This window comes from Rhinoraja longicauda, chromosome 6 (assembly GCF_053455715.1).
Source record: "Rhinoraja longicauda isolate Sanriku21f chromosome 6, sRhiLon1.1, whole genome shotgun sequence".
In the NCBI taxonomy this organism is placed as follows: domain Eukaryota; kingdom Metazoa; phylum Chordata; class Chondrichthyes; order Rajiformes; family Arhynchobatidae; genus Rhinoraja; species Rhinoraja longicauda.
Window position 1 is genome coordinate 9,157,701 of NC_135958.1, and position 22,501 is coordinate 9,180,201.

Below are 22,501 nucleotides of genomic sequence, written 5' to 3' on the forward strand. Positions count from 1 at the left end.
GCTTCACAATCCGCACACTTCAAACCTGTCTCACGCCTTCTGTTCTTGTCTCTGACCTTTCTTCCACCCATCTGCCTATCAAAAGGCCCCTTCGCTCATGTTGACCTATCACCTGCCACGCTTTTTGCTGCTGCTGGTCCCCTTTTCCAGCTTTATTCACTCCCCCCACCCCCCCACCCCTCCCCCCCCCCTCAACTACAATCAGTCTGAAGAAGGGTCTCGACCCAAAACGTCACCGATCCATGTTCTCCAGAGTTGCTGTCTGACCTGCTGAGTTACTCCAGCACTTTGTGTCCTTTTATATATATTAACCAGCTTCTGCAGTTCTTTGTTTCTAATTTAGATGCAAGTTTGATATTTTCCTGGTTTAGGATTCATTCAGCTTATTTTACAAACCACTGCATTAGCATCATAACACAGGAGAGGAGGTAGAAGGAATTCCAGACTCTTTTCAAGAAAAAATGTCTTTATGTGGCAATGATGGTATTGCTCCTCATTGTGTCACCACATTTAACAGCCAAACTTTGTGACTGAGGGCTCTATCCACTACTGCAAAGAATGAACTTAAAGCTTAAGTTAGACGCAAAATGCTGGGGTAACTCAGCAGGACAGGCAGCATCTCTGGAGAGAAGGAGTGGGTGAACTGAAAACTCCCAGTCACACAAACATTTTGTTGTAAAAGGAAAATTTTAATGCAAAGAAATTTTAATTGGAAAGAAATTTCTAAAAATATTAATCTGTGAGCTCTTGATGGAAGCCAAAGGATACAAATTAATCCTGAACATGGTTACTAACTAGGAACAGTTAATTGAAATCAATAACTGCTGACAAAAAGAATCCCTAAAGAGATGGACTATTGTAAAGTGAGCAGATCCACAAAAAGCCTTGTAAACAATGCTGCTCTCAGCTCTCTGTGTCTTTTAAATATAAGTAAGTACAGCCCCTTAAGATAAACTTACTTACTATTGAGAAGGATAAGGGGGGACCTCATTGAAACCTACTGAAAAGGCTTGGATAAGGTGGATGTGGAGAGGATGTTTCCACTAGTGGGAGAGTCTAGGACTAGAGGTCATAGCCTCCGAATAAAAGGACGTACCTTTAGGAAAGAGAGACGAGGAGGAATTTATTTAGACAGAGGGTGGTGAATCTGTGGACTTCATTGCCACAGAAGGCTGTGAAGCCCAAGTCAATGGATATTTTTAAGGCGGAGATAGACAGATTCTTGATTTGTACGGGTGTCAGCGGTTATGGGGAGAAGGCAGGAGAATGGGGTTATGGGGGAAAGAAAGATCAGCCATGATTGAATGGCGGAGTAGACTTGATAGGCCAAATGGCTTAATTCTGTTCCGAGAATTTATAAACTTATTATGAACTTACAGTGTTGCACCTATTAACTGCCTCAGTGTTAAATCCAAGGATTTGTTGCAAACATTCCAGCAGTGTGTGACTAATTAGTTTCGTTTAGAGATACAGCATTACACTGGGTGGCGCCATCATCGATGGCAGCCTCGCCAATGGTCTGTCTGTTTTTTGTTATTTTTAGTGTGTTTTAAAAGTATGTGTTAATGTTCTCTGGTTTGTTTTATGTGGGGAGTGGGCGGGGGTGGTCAGGGGAAACATTTTTTCAATCTCTTACCTTGCCGGAGATGCGATTGTTTTCCGGATCGTATCTCCGGTCGCTCTGCGGCCTAACATCATGGAGCTGGCGGCCTTGCTCGAGTCTGACCTTGAGCCTCACCGCGGGCGGGGACGTGAACTTACTATCGGAGCCTGTGATCCCTTGCTTGGGATCGACTCTTGGATAGACAGTTCAGCATCACCAGGCACAATAGATGTTATTATTATAGGACCTAAAGAGAAAGGTTGGGTAGGGGTATATGAAATACCAATTTTGAATTCAATGTGCACTTTTAGAACTCTGCTTACTTAGAGCGTATGAATGACATTTCTGGTTAAGTGTGTTCAGTCAAAGTGTGTTATATATTTTAGAATTTCATACTGTACTACAGTGTGGAAACAGGCCCTTCAGCCAAACTTGCCCACACTGACCATTTACACTAGTCCCACCTCCCTGCATTTGGTCCACATCCCTCGGGGTGGTGAGGGTAGGTGGGTATGTGGGGGGGGGGTGTGGGTGGGGGAAATCTTTCTTTTTTTTTAGGTCTCTTCCGCGGGGCCTTCCATCTCCCGGCGCGGCTCGGCCGCGGGACTGAACAGCGCCCGGTGCTGCTCGGCCGCGGGGCCTTCCATCGCCCGGTGCGGCGCGGCCGCGGGACACCATTCTGCTTTAGTTAAACATTTTGTTCAAGATGGCCGCGCCGTTGTGTTTGGCTGCCTGCCACTGTATGTTTCTTTTTTTTTTTCCTAATCAGATGTGCAGCACTTTGGTCAACGTGGGTTGTTTTTAAATGTGCTATGCAAATAAAATTGACTTGACTTGACTTGACTTGACGCTCCAACTGCGGCCTGCGGATTTCAACATCGAGGAGCTCACAGTCTCGGGTAGAGACTGATGTCGGGAAGCTCCAAAGACGCAGAAGATTTGATCAGCCCCGACCCGGAGTAGATCGCCCGGCGCGGGCGGGGGAGCTGAGAATCCCCCCCTGATGCGGGAGCTTGATTGACCCGACATGGAAGGCTTGACCACCGACTACGAGAGCCAAAAGGCTCGACGGAAGCCTCGAGACCCCCAACCACGGGAGAACAAAGAAGGGAAGAGACAGTGAGGAATGTGGAGGAATCGCTGTGGTGGATGTTTATGTTAAAATGTATTTTGTGTGTTTTGTTGCTTTTTTTTTGGTATGACTATGGCAAAACAAATTCCTCATATGTTGCAAAACATACTTGGCCAATAAAGTATGATTATGATTATAGTTATGAAACAGGCCCACTAAGTCCACGCTGACCATCGATTACCCCTTTCACATCAGTTCCTTGTTGTCCCACTTTCTCATGCACCTGGTTGGTCAGTTTAGTTTATTGTCATGTGTATTGAGGTACAGTAAAAAACTTTTTTGTTGCGTGCTTTCCAGTCAGTGCAAAGACCATGCATGATTTCAATAAAGCTGTCTCCCATGACACTTTAAGGGCAACTTTACAGAGGGGAAATAAACCTACAAATCTGCACATCTTGTGCAGTCACAGGGAGAACATACTAACTCCACACAGACAGCACCCAAGATCAGGATCGAACCGAGGTCTCTGGCGCTATGAGGCAGCAATCTACCAGTTGCACCAATGTGCCGGTCTTGTGCAATTGAAACTAAATGTGCAAATTAAACTAAAATACACTGAAGCCTATAGTTCCACTTGGTCCACAGCGATTTCAATGAAAAAATGGTTCCTTTTATATTTCTTGTACTAAATGGGGCGTCCATCACCGTGCCCGTCGGAAACCAGCACTACTTTGTCGCTAATGTTTTCAACGATTTAAAATAATAAATTTAATTAATTAATTAATGTACTAAATAAATGTTTAAAAGTATAATGGAAGGTTTAAAACTAATCAAATAGTCTAGTTTAGTTTAGAGATACAGCGTGGAAACGGTCCCTTCGGCCCACCGAGCCCACACCGACCAGCGATCCCTGCACATAAACTCTATCCTACACATGCTGGGGACCGTTTACAATTATACTGAAGCCAATTAACGTCTTTGGAGTGTGGGAGGAAACCGGGGCACCTGGAAAAAACCCACGCAGGTCACAGGGAGAACGTACAAACTCCATACAAACAGAACCCGTAGACAGGATGGAACCCGGGACTCTGGCGATGTAAGGCAGCGACTCTACAGCTGCGCTGCGAGCTAAATACTAAACAAATAATAAATCCGGAGATTAAGAAGTGACAAACATGATTAATATCGCAAGGAAACACAAAGCACTGAAGTACTCCAGCACTTTGTGTTTTTGCTCAAGACTCCAGCATCTGCAGTTCTTTGGCTTTCCCTGATGAATAAATTGCTGACTAATCCATTTTATAAGACTAGAGTCAGGGCAGAAAATAGTTTGTTTGAGTTTCTAACCACCACACATTGACACAACGCAGAATTTAATTGGCTTTATTGATCACATTTTCGTATTGACTGCTTATCTCCCAGTGAATGGGTGATGAATTGCAAATTGATCTTTTTCTCAATCATTGTCCACCGTCCCTGTGTGTTGTAAAGACAGTAAAAATACAATGAACTGCAGATGCTGAAGTAGGGTCCCGACCCGAAACGTCACCTATCCATGTTCTCCAGGGATGCTGCCTGACCCGCTGAGTTACTCCAGCACTTTCTGCCCTTCTGTCCATTGTAACCCTTGCTTTATGAGCTTGCTAATCTTACTTCCTAAATGGTTAGTTTACTTTGTATTTTTTTAATCAATTAATTTAATTTGACTGTAATGCTTTAAGTGTGAATATACATTTCTGGTTGTCACTGTGGTATATTTAACAAATTTGTCAGTGTGGATTCACAAGTACACAAGTTATAGGAGTAGAATTAGGCCATTTGGCCCATCGAGTCTACTCTGCCATTCAATCATGGCTGATCTCTGCCTCCTAATCCCACTATCCTGCCTTCTCCCCATAACCCTCGACACCCGTTCTAATCAAGAATTTTTCTATCTCTGCCTTAGAAATATCCACTGATATTCAGTGATTCAGTGGTCCATCGAGTATATCTGTTCCATGACCGACCCTAAACTCTGCAACCTTGTCTCGTTGCCACCTTACAGTGCCAGAGACCCGGGTTCGATCCTGACTACGGGTGCTGTTCATGAAGATTTTGTAGGTTAATTGGCTTTGGTAAAGATTGTAAAATTGTCCCTTGAGTGTGTGATAATGCTGGTGTATGGGGTAATCGCTGGTCGGTGCGGACTCGGTGGGCCGAAGAGCCTGTTTCCACGCTGTATCTCTAAAGTCTAAAATCATAAGATATGGGGGGAAGGCAGGAGAATGGGGTTGAGAGGGAAAGATAGATCAGCCATGGTTGAATGGTGGAGTAGAATTGATGGGCCGAAAGGCCTAATTCAGCTCCTATCACTTATGAACGTAAATCATTTTGTGATATTTGGTCTGATCCAAACCAGATTTGGAATTTTACATTATTTATTTACTCTTGATAATTCTGGGGAAAAAAAAGATCCTTAAGAAATGAAAACTTAAGAGATAGATCAGCCATGATTGAGTGGCGGAGTAGACTAGATGGGCCTAATTCTGCTCCGAGCACTTATGAACTTATGAAACAAGAGCGATTTTTCCTCACACATTCAGCAAAATGAATGACCTTCAATAAACAATGTTTCTGCCGAACACACAAATGATGTACTCGTAAAATAGCGAAGTGCATTTATATTTCATTGCAGAGGTGTTCTCCAGAGGATGGTGTCTGTGTGTGTATTGCAGACACTGAAGAATTTACCTTTCCCATTAATTTGGGTGTGCTTTGATCTTTAGCAAGTCAAACACGCAGCATTTTGAACCATAAGCACTCTTGCTTTTATTCAATTTGGTTTCCTGTCATCCCTCACTACTTTTGACAGTTTTAGGTCTTTCTTTGTGGAAACTGTAAATGCTTATTTAGTCTTGAGAGGGTTGCCATTATTTTACAGCTTTATTTGTGGCAGGGAGCGTTCGAGGGAGGAAGGCAACACTCAGCATTCACGATTCACTCGTTTTGATGCAGTCCCAATGCCCTGAAACTTGGATCGGTGCATTAGGTCGGATATTTCCAAGATGGCGCCCAACCCAGGCGACTATTTGCGTGCTGGCCACAGAAGCAGATCTCCGATCACATATTACATTCGCTCCACACTCTTTAATCTCTACTCCTACAGCAAATTCCCTTATCGTATATCTGTACACTGTAAATGGCTGGATTGTAATCATGTATTGTCTTTCCGCTGACTGGATAGCACTCAACATAAAGCTTTTCACTGTACCTCGGCACACATGACAATAAACTACACAATCATTTGGCCTGCTTCAATTGTTGACAGGAGTCTGTGGAAAGTGAAAATAAATTAGTTGTGCAGATATGAAAATATTCATAACTTCATAACGAGAGGATTTGAGTTTAGGAGTAAAGAGGTCCTTCTGCAGTTGTACAGGGCCCTGGTGAGACCACATCTGGAGTATTGTGTGAAGTGTATCTGGTGAGACCACATCTGAAGTAGTTTTGGTCTCCTAATTTGAGGAAGGACACCCTTGCTATTGAGGCAGTGCAGCGTAGGTTCACGAGGTTAATCCCCGGGATGGCGGGACTGTCATATGAGGAAAGATTGGAAAGACTGGGCTTGTATTCACTGGAATTTCAAAGGATGAGAGGGAATCTTATAGAAACGTATAAAATTATGAAAGTGTAGCGACCATAGAGAATGGTCCAGGTCGTCGAACCCTCGGATTGGCCAGCGAGGTCACGTGGGAACGCGACCATGGGGATTGGTCCAGGGAACGACATCGCTGATTGGCCAGCGATGTCAGGTGCGCGTTTGGCGCCCGTTTTAGTCAGTTCGGCGAAGTCTTCAAGGAAGACAGTAAGTTTGTATTGGTTGTCCTGTACCTTGTTGTTTAACTCTGTATTCGTGTATTGCGGCTGCAATAAACTTCGTCTACAACCAACAAGTTTCGGACTCGCCATATTGGTGACCCCGACGTGATCTGGACGATCACCGACTGAGCAGGAACCCGACGCCTCGTTGACGATGGCTGAGCAGGGCACACCGGAGTCAAGCGCGGCAGGCGTTCATCTTCCGTTATTTTGGACGTACGCACCGCAAGCTTGGTTTATCCACGCCGAGGCTCAATTCCATATAAAGAAGGTGTCGGACGAGTCCACGAAGTACTTCTACCTCGTCAGCGCGCTATCGCCGGACACAACCAAGCGCGTGATGCGGTTCATCGTAAATTCACCTGCGGAAGACAAATACGAGGCCATGAAGAAGGTATTACTACGAACCTTCGGGTTGAATAAGCATGGTGGTGCGGCAAAACTTCTGCACCTACCGGATCTTGGAGACCAACTGCCTTCCGTCCTCATGGCCGAAATGATGATGCTAGCCGGTGAGCATACGGATTGCCCGATGTTTGAACAGGCATTCCGCGAGAAACTTCCCGAGGATGTCCGACTGCTGCTTACGGATTGTTCTTTTAAGGACCCCGAAGCATATGCAGCGAAAGCGGACGCGCTCATAGCGGCAAAAAACAAGGCAAGTGGTTCAATCAACAAAGTCTCGACATCGGTGGCCACGCCACAGCGACGGCAAGATGGCGCCACGTCTCCCGCCAATTCTCCGAAAGCCCGCCAAAAAGATCCGCACAAGCGCGGCTGGTGCTATTATCACCTACGATGGGGTAACGAATCCCGCAACTGTCGTTTGCCTTGTACCTTCGCGGGAAATGCCTCGGCCAATCGTACATAGGGGCAGTTACGATTGGCCAGAACCGGCGCCTCTATGTCCATGATCGATTCACGGACACAGAATTTTTGGCAGACACGGGAGCCATCGTCAGCATAGTGCCGCCGACCGACCTCGAAACAAGATCGGGTAAGACAGGTCCCACACTCATCGCGGTTAATGGCAGCCCAATTCGCACTTTCGGTACCCGGAAGATGTCCCTTGTGTTAGGCCTCCGCACGTACGAATGGCCATTCATCATAGCCGACGTCAAACAAGCGATCCTGGGCGCAGATTTTCTCTGGGCTTTTTCACTGGTTCCTGATGTCCGCGGTAACGACCTCCGACCCTCTGCCGAAGATGAGCACGTCGCTCCGACAATCGCCTCCTCGCCCAGCCCTACTGTCCAGGCCGTCGTCGCGGCCCCCGACTCGTATGCTGCGATTCTGGCAGAGTTCCCAGAGCTGCTCGTCCAACGTTTTGACGCACCTTCGGCTAAGCACGGTGTGGTCCATCACATCCGCACCGAAGGCCCTCCCGTTTTCGCTCGGGCCAGGAGACTACCGCCAGACAAACTGGTGGTGGCACGGGCGGAGTTCAGGAAGATGGAGGAAATGGGAATTGTCCGTCAGTCTGACAGCCCGTGGGCCTCGCCGTTACACATGGTCTCCAAGGCATCTGGGTGGTGGAGGCCATGTGGCGATTATCGGCGTCTCAATGCTGTCACCACGGATGATCGCTACCCCATACCGCACCTACAGGACTTTTCATCTGGGCTGGAAGGAGCGGTGGTGTTTTCCAAAATCGATTTGGTGCGAGGATACCATCAGATTCCGGTGCGACCGGAGGACATACAAAAAACTGCAACTATTAATCCGTTCGGGTTGTTTGAATGGTTGCGTATGCCTTTCGGTTTAAAGAACGCGGCACAGGCTTTCCAGCGACTGATGGACCGCGTGTGCCGGGGTTTACCCTTTTTGTTTATTTATTTAGACGACATCCTGGTAGCCAGCCCCTCAGTGCAGGAACACCAGGCCCATTTGCGGACCGTGTTCCAGCGGCTCCAAGACCACGGGCTCATTATCCAACCCTCCAAATGTCAATTCGGCCTGCCTGCCCTCGATTTTCTAGGGCACAGAATTACTCCTGCCGGCGCCGCCCCTTTGCCCGAGAAGGTGGAAGCTCTCCGGGCTTTTCCCAGGCCCACCACAGTAAAAGGGCTGCAGGAGTTCGTAGGCATGGTTAATTTCTACCATAGATTCGTCCCGGCAGCGGCGCGAGTCCTGCGCCCGCTTTTCCAATGCCTTGCAGGGAATCCGGTAGAGTTGTTGTGGTCCCCGGCCGCAGAGTCGGTTTTTACGGCAGCTAAGGCAGCCTTGGCAGACGCCACCATGTTGGTCCATCCGAGCCCCTCCGCCCCCACGGCCCTGACGGTTGACGCCTCTGACGTGGCGGTGGGTGGAGTTCTGGAGCAGCAGGTCGGTGGCCGTTGGCAGCCGTTAGCGTTTTTCAGCCGGCAACTAAATTCGGCCGAGCTGAAATATAGCGCATTTGACCGAGAGCTTCTGGCTCTCTATTTAGCTGTCCGTCATTTCAGGTATTTCCTCGAGGGCCGCCCATTTGTGGCATTTACAGACCACAAGCCATTAACATTTGCTTTTTTGAAATTGTCTGACCCATGGTCGGCCCGCCAGCAGCGGCATCTGACTGCTATCTCCGAATTTACCACAGATGTCCGTCATATCGCGGGTAAGCTTAATGCTGTTGCTGACGCCCTGTCTAGACCTGCTTTTCCCCCTATTTCGGCGGTGGACTGCGAAGTGGATCCCCAGGAGCTCGCGGAGGCACAGCTCCTAGCGGATACCGTTTCGGCTTACCAGTCCACCACTTCGGGATTGAAGTTGGCCCAGGTAGCTTGTGGGTCGGAGGGCACGAAAGTCTGGTGCGATGTTTCTCTTCCTCGTCCCAGGCCGGTAGTACCGCCCTCCCTTCAGCGCCGTGTTTTCGATGCCATTCATGGGCTGGCGCACCCATCCATCCGCTCCACCTCTGCCTTGGTAGCAGCGAGGTTTGTCTGGCATGGCCTGCGGAAACAGGTAGCGGGGTGGGCACGTTCCTGCGTGCCCTGTCAGACCGCTAAAGTCCAGCGCCACGTCCAGCCCCCCGTACAGGATTTCGAGGTCCCGGCTTGTCGTTTTTTCCACATCCACGTGGATTTGGTCGGGCCTTTGCCTTCCTCCCGGGGCTACACCCACCTCCTCACGGTGGTGGATCGGTTCACCCGGTGGCCAGAGGCTTTCCCATTGTTTGATATCTCGTCAGCGTCTTGTGCTAGGACTTTGGCCCTTCATTGGGTAGCTCGTTTCGGGGTCCCGGCAGTTATTACAACTGACAGAGGGCCACAGTTCACTTCGTCCCTCTGGGCTGCGCTGGCGGAACTGTACGGGTCCAAGTTACAACCCACAACTGCATATCACCCCCAGGCAAATGGACTCGTAGAAAGGTTCCACCGCCAACTTAAGGCGTCCCTCAGTGCAAGGCTTGAAGGCCCGGACTGGGTAGACCAACTCCCTTGGGTTCTTTTGGGCATCCGGACTGCTCCTAAGCCAGATCTCGGTGCGTCGTCCGCAGAGCTAGTATATGGCTCAACACTTCGAGTACCCGGAGATCTGTTTCCGGACCCTTCAGCCCTGCTCCCTACAGTCCCATCAGCGTTAGCATCTCTCCGGGAACAGGTGGGCTCCCTGGCTCCAGTGCCGACTTCACGTCATGGGTGTCCCATGGTACATGAACCGTCTTCCCTGAAGGACTGTGAGTTTGTTTTTCTGCATAAAGATGCCCATCGCGCCCCGTTGCAGAAGGTCTATCAAGGGCCGTTCCGGGTTTTACGTAAGGGAACGGCTACTTTCACCTTAGACATGGGCGGCAAGAGTGAACTCGTCTCGGTGTCCCGGCTCAAACCTGCCCATTTGGACCCGGATCAACCAGTCCTGGTCGGTCAAACCCCTAGGAGAGGCCGACCTCCGTTAGTTCCGCCCAGTCCAGAAACCCCCGTTCCGACAGTTCCTCCAGGACCCCCCGTTTCGGCAGTTCCTCCAGAACCCCCCGTGCCGGTAGTTCCTCCAGAACCTCTCGTTCCGGCTGTTCCTCCAAGTCCGGAACCTCCGGCTCCTGTGGTTCAGGCTGGCCCTCTCCGTACTCGTTATGGTCGCGAAATCCGGCTCCCAGCTAGGTTCCGCACCTCGGGTTCTGGGGGGGGTCATGTAGCGACCATAGAGAATGGTCCAGGTCGTCGAACCCTCGGATTGGCTAGCGAGGTCACGTGGGAACGCGACCATGGGGATTGGTCCAGGGAACGACATCGCTGATTGGCCAGCGATGTCAGGTGCGCGTTTGGCGCCCGTTTTAGTCAGTTCGGCGAAGTCTTCAAGGAAGACAGTAAGTTTGTATTGGTTGTCCTGTACCTTGTTGTTTAACTCTGTATTCGTGTATTGCGGCTGCAATAAACTTCGTCTACAACCAACAAGTTTCGGATCAGCAGGATACCTGTAGAGGTGCTATTTTGTTTTGGTGGGGAAAGCCAGAGATTCACAAACCTGTCTTCATCAAAAGGACGATGATGAAGAGTCAACAACTCAGGTTCTTGGGTTTCAAGTTCACAAGTTCACAACCATTCAATCATGGCTGATCTCTGCCTCCTAATCCCATTTTCCTGCCTTCTCCCTATAACCCTTGACATCCGTTCTAATCAACAATTTGTCTATCTCTGCCTTAAAAATATCCACTGACATGGATGGCCTCTAGAGCCCTCTGTGGCAATGAGTTCCACAGATTAACTACCCTCTGACTAAAGAAGTTCCTCCTCACCTCCTTTCTAAAAGAGCGCCCTTTAATTCTGAGGCTATGGCATGAGTGAAAAGATATTTTGGTTGTTTTTGTTTGTTTTAGAGATACAGTGCAGAAACAAGCCCTTCGGCCCACCGAAGCCACAACGACCAGCGATCCCCACACATTAACGCTATCCTACACACACGAGGGACAATTTTACACTCATACCAATCCAATTAACCTACAAACCCGTACGTCTTTGGAGTGTGGGAGAAAACCGAAGATCTCAGAGAAAACCCACGCAGGTCACGGGGAAAACGTACAAACTCCGTACAGACAGCACCCGTAGTCGGGATCGAACCAGGGTCCCCGGCGCTGCAATCGCTGTAAGGCAGCAACTCTACCGCTGCGCCACCATGCCTTGTGCATATCCTGGGCCCAGCACATTGATGCAATCACAAAGAAAACCCACCTAGTTCCTCAGAAGATTGAGGAGATTCAGTATGTCAACGGATGCTCTCGTGAACTTCTAGAGGTGTACAGTGGAGAGCACACTGACTGCGTGCATCACGGCCTGGTTCAGCAACTCCAACGCCCAGGAACAAAGGAGATTACAGAGAGTGGTGGACACTGCCCATGGGTACTGACCTCCCCACCATCGAAGGGATCTACAGGAGTCGCTGCCTCAAGAAGGTAGCCAGCATCATCAGAGACCCACACCACCCTGGCCACGCTTGCATGTATTTATTTATTCATTTTGCTCCTACCATCGGGAAGAAGGTGCAGTAGCAAAAAAACCATGACCACCAGGTTCGGGAATAGTGTAGGAAGGAACTGCAGATACTGGTTTAGGAATAGATTCGAACCACCAATTATCACGCTCTTTCACACTACACAACACTACACAACACCATCCTCAGCAACTCTGAACGTCTACGGACTGTATCTTTGGCCGCGCATGGGACCTTAGTTTTTGCACTATTATGGCTTTTATGTTTATTAATTTATTGAATTTGTTACACCGCGTGGGTTTCCTCCGGGTTTGACAAATCTAGATCAATCCAAATGTTATTTCTGAAGCAAAGCTCAAAAACGCTGGAGGAACTCGGCGGGTCAGGCAGCATCCGGTGGGGGAAGGAACAGGCGATAAGGTAGAGTGGCAATGAGAATGACAAGAGGGCACAGCTTTATGGTGAAAGGAGCAAAATTTAAAGGAGATGTGCGAGGAAGTTTTTTTTACACTGAAGTTGGTGGATGCCTGGAACACATTGCCTGGGGTGGTGGTGGAGGCAGATGAAGACGCTTTTAGATAGGCACAAGGATATGCAGGGAATGGAATAGAATGGAATACTTTGTTGTCATATGTGACAAGTCACAGTGAAATCCTTTGCTTGCATATCGAAGGTATGCAAATAGTCGCCATATAAAGGGCACTGACAAAGTTACAAAGTGCCCCCCCGCCGGGTCCCCCTTTGTTCTCCTCCCCTCACGGTTCCCCGTGCCCTCACCGACCGCTGACCGCGGGTGGGAGGGATAAGGATCACATGCAGGCAGAGGAGAATAGTTTAACTTGGCATCTTGTTGAATCAGCACAGACATAGTGGGCTGAAGGGCCTGTCCAATGTGCTGCACCGTCCCGTGTTCGAAGGGTGGATGGGATTGCAGAGGTGAGGACTTCAGGGAACACATGAATAGGGCACAATCAACGTGAAACGTCGCCCATTCCTTCTCTCCAGAGATGCTGCCTGTCCCGCTGAGTTACTCCAGCATTTTGTGTCTATCTAGGGCATTTATCTCCTTCGGTCGGCTCCTTCATCCCCTCTCTCAATCTCTCTCACTTGAGAATGATTGATACCTCAAGTGCGCACCATCAGACTCAGGAACAGCTTCGTCCCCTCTGTTATCAGCCTTCTGAACGGTCCTTCCATAAGCTAGGGTACTGTCCGATTCACCTCTACCCCATTGCGGACATTGGACTTTGTCTCTGAAACTGATGCGCTACAATGCTGAGAACTATATTCTGCGCTTTGTATCTTCCCCTTTGCTGTATTGTACTTGAGTTTGATTTGACTGTATTTACACTGTACATTGGTACACGTGACAATATTAAACCTAAACCTAAATGTTGTAATAATAATATCTGATAATATAATGATATCTGATAATATAATATAATAATACTAATATCTGAAATGATTGGATAGCATATAATACAAAGCTTTTCACTGTATCTCTATACACATGACAATAATCAACCTAAACCTACATGTTGGAAAAACAAAGAACTGTGGATGCTGATTTACAAAAAAGACAGAGTGTTGCAGAAACTCTGCGGGTCAGGCAGCATCTGCAGAGGTGGTGCCTGACCCATTGGGCTACTCCAGCACTTTGTGCCTAAACCGAAACCTTGCCTGCCCTAGTTCCACGGTCCTTGATCCATCTACCAAAGTAAAACTAGACACAGAGTGCTGGAGTAACTCAGCAGGTCAGGCAGAATCGCTGGAGAAAAGGGCCGATATTTCGGGTCGGGACGAGAAAGGGTCAAGACCTGAAAAGTCACCCATTGTTTTTCTCCAGAGATGCTGCCTGACCCGCTAAGTTACTCCAGCACTTTGTGTCTATCTTCGGTATAAACCAGCATCTGCAGTTCCTATCTACATACTTGGCTAAGACTATTGTACTTATGTGCAATTGTGGCAGAATTCGGAAATAATGAGGAGGGGAGGATGGTATTTTAGATTCTAAATACTCTTTGTGAAAATAAATATGAACATTTGAAAGCAAGGCTAGAGAAGGCATCTCAATTCCTCTCATAGCCATTAATAATGACAGCACAGTGGCGTAGTGATAGAGTTGCTGCCTCACAGCGTCAGAGACCCAGGTTCGATCCTGACTATGGGTGCCATCTGTACGGACCTTGTACGTTCTCCCCGTGACCAGCGTGGGTTTTCTCCGAGATCTTCGGATTCCTCCCACAGTCCAAAGACGTTCACATTTGTCGGTTAATTGGCCTTGGTAAAATTGTAAAATTATCCCTAGTGTGTGTGTGTGTGTGTGTGTGTGTGTGTGTGTGTGTGTGTAGGATAGTGTTAATGTGCGGGGATCGCTGGTCGGCGCAGACTCGGTGGGCCGAAGGGTCTGTTTCTGCAATGTATCTCTAAACTAAACCTTAAAAAACTAAAGGTAGACACAAAATGCTGGAGTAACTCAGCGGGACAGGCAGCATCTCTGGAGAGAAGGAATGGGTGACGTTTCGGGTCGAGACCCTTCTTCAGACTGATGTCAGGGGAGTGGGCGGTACAGAGATAGAATGTAGTCGGAGAAAGTAAGACTGGTGGGAGAACTGGGAAAGGGGAGGGGATGGAGAGAGAGAGGGAAAGCAAGGGCTATTTGAAGTTAGAGAAGTCAATGTTCATACCGCTGGAGTGTAAACTACCCAAGCGAAATATGAGGTGCTGTTCCTCCAATTTGCGCTGGGCCTCACTCTGAGAATGGAAGAGGCCCAGGACAGAAAGGTCAGATTGGGAATGGAAGGGGGAGTTGAAGTGCTGAGCAACCGGTTAAAAAACTAAGAGCTATTTGGGTGGTGAAGTAAATTTAAGGGGCGATGCATCTTATCATGTGCTTCAACAGGCTTCAGCGGGACAATGTTTTATAAATTGATATACAAAACATATATTTTGATTTTTTTTTAATACAGTTTTGTAATGTTAAAATCTAGTGCTGAATTTTAATCCGCAACAACCTAAACATTTCTGGTACAGTATTTGTTCCGTCTGACAATATTTAATATCACACAGCCAGATGAATAAATCATTGTCCACATTTCAAAGCTGGAGTGGGAATCCTCACTCAGTTAAATAAATCTAAAAGCTGATGGCAATAATATCCTTCGCCCGTTCAACACCCTCTCCCTTCCCCCACCTCCCGATCACGGAGGGAACTTTGCTCACATTTATTCTAATTCTGTGTAAAGAAATTCTGTGAAAGGAAATAAACTGATCGGAGACAAAAGCATTCATCAAATAAATCTATGACACCTGACCTTATCTCACCCCAGTTTTATGACTTTCATATCTTTGACAGAATAAAGAAAAGATGAGACATGACAGGTGCTGTGTTTTCAAAAATCTTTTATTTGATTTAATTTTGTTTTCCTGTGTGACTTTACACATCTCCACGGATTTTAGTTAAATCCCATGGATTTGAAACATGGTTTTAAGACACACAGTAGGAAAAAACTGCTAAGACAGAGTTATTTTTTTTAAATAGCAGAAAGGGAAATGCCTTTCTGGAAGAATATCTGCTTTTTTCCTCCGTTTTTCTCATTATGAGTTGTAAGTAAAGATGCTTTTTTTTAAAACGCATCTGGCAAAACCATAAAGGGAAGCAGCATTGAGAATAATTGCATCGAATTGCTAAATAATAAATATTTTGTTTACACGGGAGTTGGAGTTGGATATTTCAGCCCAAGAAACTGACGTCTGTTAAGCCTGCCTCTTCTCCCACGTCAAGCATTTTTTTCCACATTTTTAATAAAACAGCTGATCCAAATTCAAAGTTGACTTAATAAGCCGCTTATTATTTGGTGTCATCGACGGCAATGTTTCCTCCTGTTATAGCTGAGAGCGTGCCCATCGCCCTGACAATGCTTTTGGACTTCAACGCTGTAGATTTTATGAAAGGTTTATTGGATTTTCCATTCCCTAAAGGAGCCACCCTTAAAATATCTCTGCAATTATAAGTCTAATAACACTTTCAGCTCTTGAACGGAGTCTTTACTTGGCCAAGATAAGGAACTGGAAGTTGCACAGTCAATACAAAGCTATTAATCTTTGTCACCTGGCTGTCATGGCTGTTCAGCTAAACAATGGCGTCTCCTGACCCACATGCATTCATGTAGTGATTTTATTCAGTGTGTCAGCATTCATCAGTGCAAATTTTGTCACCTTCCAGCTCACTTGAAGAACTCTCCCATGCTTTATCTTGCCTCCGCTGACACTCATCAGATTGCAGCAGTTTGTCCTGTCTCGCTCTGTCATATGCTACTGCTCAATAATGTGCAGAAGCCCTTTAAATTTCATTTGGTGTAATAAAGGCGATTTTTCTTAAACGGCCAAAGTGGATATTGCCTCCACAGTGCGGCAAAGTTAACTTGCTCTTCCCTGATACGTTCTACTCAGTATCATTCTCAAAAGCACGCATTAAGTTGGAGACCAGAACATGACACGTCTGGACACAAGATCGCCATTTTAACTCTCCGTGTATTTTCGCAATGCGCAAGCGCAGCTTTACCATATTGTTGCATGTATACATCACATTCCCCTTTTTATTCAGAGGGCATGCAATGAAACGATGTATTCAAGAGAGAGTTAGATTTACCTCAGGGCTAACGGAATCAAGGGATATGGGGAGGAAGCAGGAACGGGGTACTGATTTTGGATGATCAGCCATGATCATATTGAATGGAGGTGCTGATTTGAAGGGCCGAATAGCCTACTCCTGCACTAATTAACATCTACACAGTTTAAGAATAAAGGGTAGGCCATTTAGAACGGAGATGAGGAAAAACTTTTTCAGTCAGAGTTGTAAATCTGTGGAATTCTCCGCCTCAGAAGGCAGTGGGGGCTACTTCTCTGAATGCATTCAAGAGAGAGCTAGTTAGAGCTCTTAAGGATAGCGGAGTCAGGGGGTATGGGGAGAAGGCAGGAACGGGGTACTGATTGAAAATGATCAGCCATGATCACATTGAATGGTGGTGCTGGCTCGAAGGGCCGAATGGCCTACTCCTGCACCTATTGTCTATTGTCTAAATCAAAAGACGTAACAGCAAGTCTAATAATATTTAAGTTATTCGGCACAAGCCGATTGATCATATGTACACGGATATGCAGGGGAGAAGAGGGATATGGATTACATGTAGGCAAAGATAGACACAAAATGCTGGAGCAACTCAGCGGGACAGGCAGCATCTCTGGAGAGAAGGAATGGGTGATGTTTCGGGTCGAGACCCTTCTTCAGAAAATCTCCTCACCTGTATCCACCCATCACTTCCCAGACTTTGCCCCACCCCCACCTCTCTTTGCCAGCTTTCAACCCACCTTGTCCATGTCATTGGCATTCTGAACTAATCCTCATCTGTGAACATTTGGCCCATAGTCCTCTGATCCCTTCCTATACATAGATCTGTCCAAATGTCTTTTGTAAGTCATAATTGCATCTGTTCCAATATGCAGATGCAGATTACCCCCTGAGTGCAAGATTTGCCCCTGTGATCCCTCTTAAATCTCTCCCCTCTCATCTTAAGACTGTGCCCTCTAGTTTTAGAATCCTCTACCCCGTGAAAAAGAAACGACTTCTCTTTCAGTTATTCTGGGAAATTATGTTGTGCTCCAGTGTGTTACAAACTGTACCTAAATTGTGACACTTAGCATTTTGCCTTAGTTAAGGTTATTTTGTATGAGAAATTCCACTTCATTACCATGTGAAATCTTGAAATTAAATACAGGGCAAAGTTTCATATTATTTTAATAATAGATTCATGTATTTTGCTGCTTTAAATGTTTGATTAATAATGAAGTTTTAACATGCTCCTTTCCCCCTTCCATCACTGTCTTTTATATTGTCCCCTTGAAGATGTGTTGTTTAATTTCAGCAGTGTGTTTATGCATGTAAACATTACATATTGCATTAAACAGCCTCCATCAATAAGTGGCAGAGATCAAACATGATACTGGCTATCTGCCACAGCGTTGCTTTGAGTAGTTTGTTGTGCAGTTGGTTACATATTCATCTTTAAATAAATCAAGTTGGATTAATGTAGAAACAAGGAACTGCAGATGCCAGTTTACCAAGGTAAGACACAAAGTGCTGGAGGAACTCAGCGGGTCAAGTTATGTATTCAGCTTTTAAAAAAAGTTGTATTAATGTAGAAGCAAGGAACCGCAGATGCCAGTTTACCAACAAAGTGTTGGAGTGACTCAACAGGTCAGGCATCATCTCTGGAGAAAAGGAATAGGTAGCGTTTTGGGTCGAGACCCTACTCCAGACCGATGGAGGGGGGGGGAGGGGAATACAAGAGGTGAGAAAAGGCCCAGTGAATTCCAAATGGTTGGTTATGTTTCTTTGTTTTTAATGATATCGTTCCATAAACTATGACCTTACGGCAGAATGACGCGGGGTTTATTACTGAGTCTCGCTGTTAATTCCCCATTTCCTCATTTTTGCAAAGATGAATGTTCTGTATCGCTCTGATGTAGGGGGAGCAGAGAATCACAACAAGTACAGCTGTCTAAAATCAGCAATTTTGCATTCATATATTCACAATATTCAGAACAAAATATGTTTGTTGACAGCTAATCCATTAGACCCAGTGCCTGAGGCTGTGGGACCCCTGTTATTGTGCAGTATTTTAAAGCCCTGTAAAACAGATGGCGGCAGGTAAACTCCAAAGATATTTTAACATAGTCACTGCAAATCGATAATAAAGCACTTATTTTAGAATCTAAAGAAATATTTGGTTAGTTTAGTGTAGTTTAGAAACACAGCGTGGAAATAGGCCCTTCGGCCCACCGAGTCTGTGCCGACCAGCGATCACCTGTGCACTAGTTCTATCCTACACCCCCGTGAGTTCGGGGTGGCACGGTGGCACAGCGGTAGAGTTGCTGCCTTACAGCGCCAGAGACCCGGACCCGATCCTGACTACGGGTGCTGTCTGTATGGCGTTTGTACGTTCTCCCTATGAAGGCGTGGGTTTTCTCCAGGTGCTCTGGTTTCCTCCCACACTCCAAACATGTCCATGTTTGCAGGTTAATCGGCTTCAGTAAAAATTGTAAATAGTCCATAGTGTGCAGGGTAGTGTTAGTGTACGAGGTGGCGCGGACTAGGTGGGCCGAAGGGCCTCTTTCTGCACTGTATCTCTAAATTAAAACTAAATTTACAGAAGCCAATTAAGCTACAAACATTACTCCTTCCCAGTTCACCGACCAGTCTGGCTGTCTCCGACTACATTTTATCTCTGTTTGCTTTGTTGTTACCTTCTCCCAGCTAACAATGATATATTCTACATTTTCCTGGATCCACATTCCCTTTGTCCTGTTTTCACACCTTTACACTACCTTATCTATGTATCTCCCCCTCTCCCCTGACATCAGCCTGAAACGTCACCCATTCCTTCTCTCCAGAGATGCTGCCCATCCCGCTGAGTTACCCCAGCATTTTGTGTCTATCTTCGGTTTAAATCGGCATCTGCAGTTCCTTCTTACAGATTAAGCCGCAAACCTACCCGTTATTGGAAATTGTGTTAAATGTGGCTATAATATTTAGTGGCATTCACCTCTCCATGATGTCGAGTCCGTGGTGTAATGAGACGTTTTACCCAGACCTCTTTGATGTTGTTTCCCACATGCAGGCTTCAGACATGGGGAGACAACCAGCAGGTATGATAAACGCATTTCTATCCGCCTTTATTTTCTCGCACCTAATCCCACCCTCTGACATCTCTGTCGGGAATCTTCAAAATTGGATTTGTGTTTAAATTACATGTTTGCTGAGTTTTCAGTTTTTTCTATGCCCTGAACAAGTAGGAAATCAATATGTTGGAGCCTCTGTGTGTGTCTGTGTGTGTGTGTGTGTGTGTGTGTGTGTGTGTGTGTGTGTGTGTGTGTGTGTGTGTGTGTGTGTGTGTGTGTGTGTGTGTGTGTGTGTGTGTGCGTGCGTCTGTGTGTGTGTGTATGCGTGCGTCTGCATCTGTGTGTGTGTGTGTGCGTGCGTGTGTGTGAGTGCGTGTGTGTGCGAGCGTGAGCATGTGTGTGTGTGGGCATGTGTGTGTGTGTGTGTGTATGTGAGTGTATGAGTGTCTGTGTGTGTGTGCGTGTGAGTGTGTGTGCATGTGAGTGTGTGTGCATATGTTGAAAGGCTGGAGCAATTAGGCTTGTATACACTGGAATTTAGAAGGATGAGGGGGGATCTTATTGAAACATATAAGATAATTAGGGGATTGGACACATTAGAGGCAGGAAACATGTTCCCAATGTTGGGGGAGTCCAGAACAAGGGGCCACAGTTTAAGAATAAGGGGTAGGCCATTTAGAACGGAGATGAGGAAGAACTTTTTCAGTCAGAGAGTGGTGAAGGTGTGGAATTCTCTGCCTCAGAAGGCAGTGGAGGCCAGTTCGTTGGATGCTTTCAAGAGAGAGCTGGATAAAGCTCTTAAGGATAGCGGAGTGAGGGGGTATGGGGAGAAGGCAGGAACGGGGTACTGATTGAGAGTGATCAGCCATGATCGCATTGAATGGCGGTGCTGGCTCGAAGGGCTGAATGGCCTACTCCTGCACCTATTGTCTATTGTCTATTGTCATATGAGTTGTGTGTGTGAGTGCGTGTGTGTGAGTGCATGTGTGTATGTGAGCGTGTGTGTGTGTGAGCATGTGTAAGTGTGAGCATGTGTGCATGTGTTTGTGTGAGCGTGTGTGTGAGCATGTGTGTGTGCGTGTGTATGTGGGTGTGTGTCTGTGTGTGTGCGTATGTGAGGAGGAAGTGCTTGTTTGTTCACCTGCTTTATTCATCTATCTTTCTGATTTGCCATGCTGAAGATACTATAATGGAGAGCTGGTGTTAATTACTGAATTTTTAACATGTAGTCACAAGGAACTGCAGATGCTGGTTTACCAAGGAAAGACACTAAGTGCTGGTGGACCTCAGCGGGTCAGAATACGTATTCAGCTTTTAATTTTTTTTTTGGATTAATGTAGAAACAAGGAACTGCAGATGCCGGTTTACCAAGGAAAGAGACAGAGTGCTGGATTGACACAGCGGGTGAGGCAGCATCTCTGGAGAAGGTGGAGTCTGAAGAAGGGTCCCGACCTGAAACGTTACCTATCCATGTTCTCCAGAGACGCTGTCCGATATGCTGAGTTACTCCAACACTTTGCGCCATTTTTGAAATTTTAACATGTTCCTCCAAGGTTAACGATGGAAACGGAGACACAAGGAGCTGCAGATGCTGGATTCTTGAGCAAAGAACACAAAGTGCTGGAGTGCCTTGGCGGGTCAGGCAGCATCTGTGGAGAGAACGGACAGACAACGTTTCAGATTGAGGACCCTTCTTCAATCTGAAACATTGTCCATCTCCTTCCACGGGTGCTGAATTCCTCCAGCACTTTGTGTTTTTTTTTCGTAAATCAGCATCTACAGAGTTCCCTGTGCCTCCTTTACTCAGCTCAGTTCCTTGATAAGAGAATGAAACTTGCATCACCAGACTCAGAAACAGACTCTCGTTATTATCAGGTTTCTGAACGGTCCTTCCAGAAGCCAGGGAACTGCCATACGATCATCAGACATTGGAGCAGTATTAGGCCATTCGCCCCTTCGAGACTACTCTGCCATTCAATCGTGGCTGATCTATTTTTCCCTCTTAACCACATTCTCCTGCCTTCACCGTCCCCTTACTAAGCCAAAACCCATCACTCTCCCCTTTAAAAATACGCAATGACTTGGCCTCCACAGCTGCCTGTGGCAATGAATTCCACAGATTCACCTCTACCCCATTGTGGACATTGGACTTTGTCTCTGGAACTGATGCGCTACAATGCTGAGAACTATATTCTGCACTCTGTATCTTCCCCTTTGCTCTACCTACTGTAGCTGCCTTGATTGTCTTTATGTTTAGTATTATCTGATCTGAAAGGAGAGCATGCAAAACAAAGGGCGGCACGGTAGCGCAGCGGTAGAGTTGCTGCTTTACAGCGAATGCAGCGCCGGAGACTCAGGTTCGATCCTGACTACGGGTGCTGCACTGTAAGGAGTTTGTACGTTCTCCCCGTGACCTGCGTGGGTTTTCTCCGAGATCTTCGGTTTCCTCCCACACTCCAAAGACGTACAGGTATGTAGGTTAATTGGCTGGGTAAATGTAAAAATTGTCCCTAGTGGGTGTAGGATAGTGTTAATGTACGGGGATCACTGGGCGGCACGGACTTGGAGGGCCGAAAAGGCCTGTTTCCGGCTGTATATATATGATATGATATGATATGATAAAGCTGGTCACTGTACCTCAGTGCACATGACGATAATAATCCTAAAACTTAACCTAGTAATATCCAATATTGATCCCGAGACCCAGCATGCAATGAAAATCAAGAGAGAGGCAACATTTTCACAGAGGGTGTTGGGTGTATGGAACAAGCTGCCAGAGGAGGTGGTTTAAGGCAGGTACAATGACAACATTTAAAACGCATAAAGCACTGGAGTCTGAAGAAGAGTCCCGACCCAAAAAGTCACCTATGCACATTCTCCAG

The 22,501-nt window shown here is 46.7% G+C and overlaps 1 protein-coding gene across 1 annotated transcript in view; it reads left to right on the forward strand.

The window, feature by feature from the left end:
• The window catches only part of LOC144594689 (uncharacterized), a 63,003-nt gene that overhangs the window by 34,917 nt on the left and 5,585 nt on the right, over positions 1-22,501 (forward strand). The window contains exon 4 of the mRNA XM_078401531.1: positions 19,619-19,646. Within this exon, the coding sequence (XP_078257657.1) occupies positions 19,619-19,646 (28 nt within the window). The remainder of the gene's footprint in view (positions 1-19,618; positions 19,647-22,501) is intronic.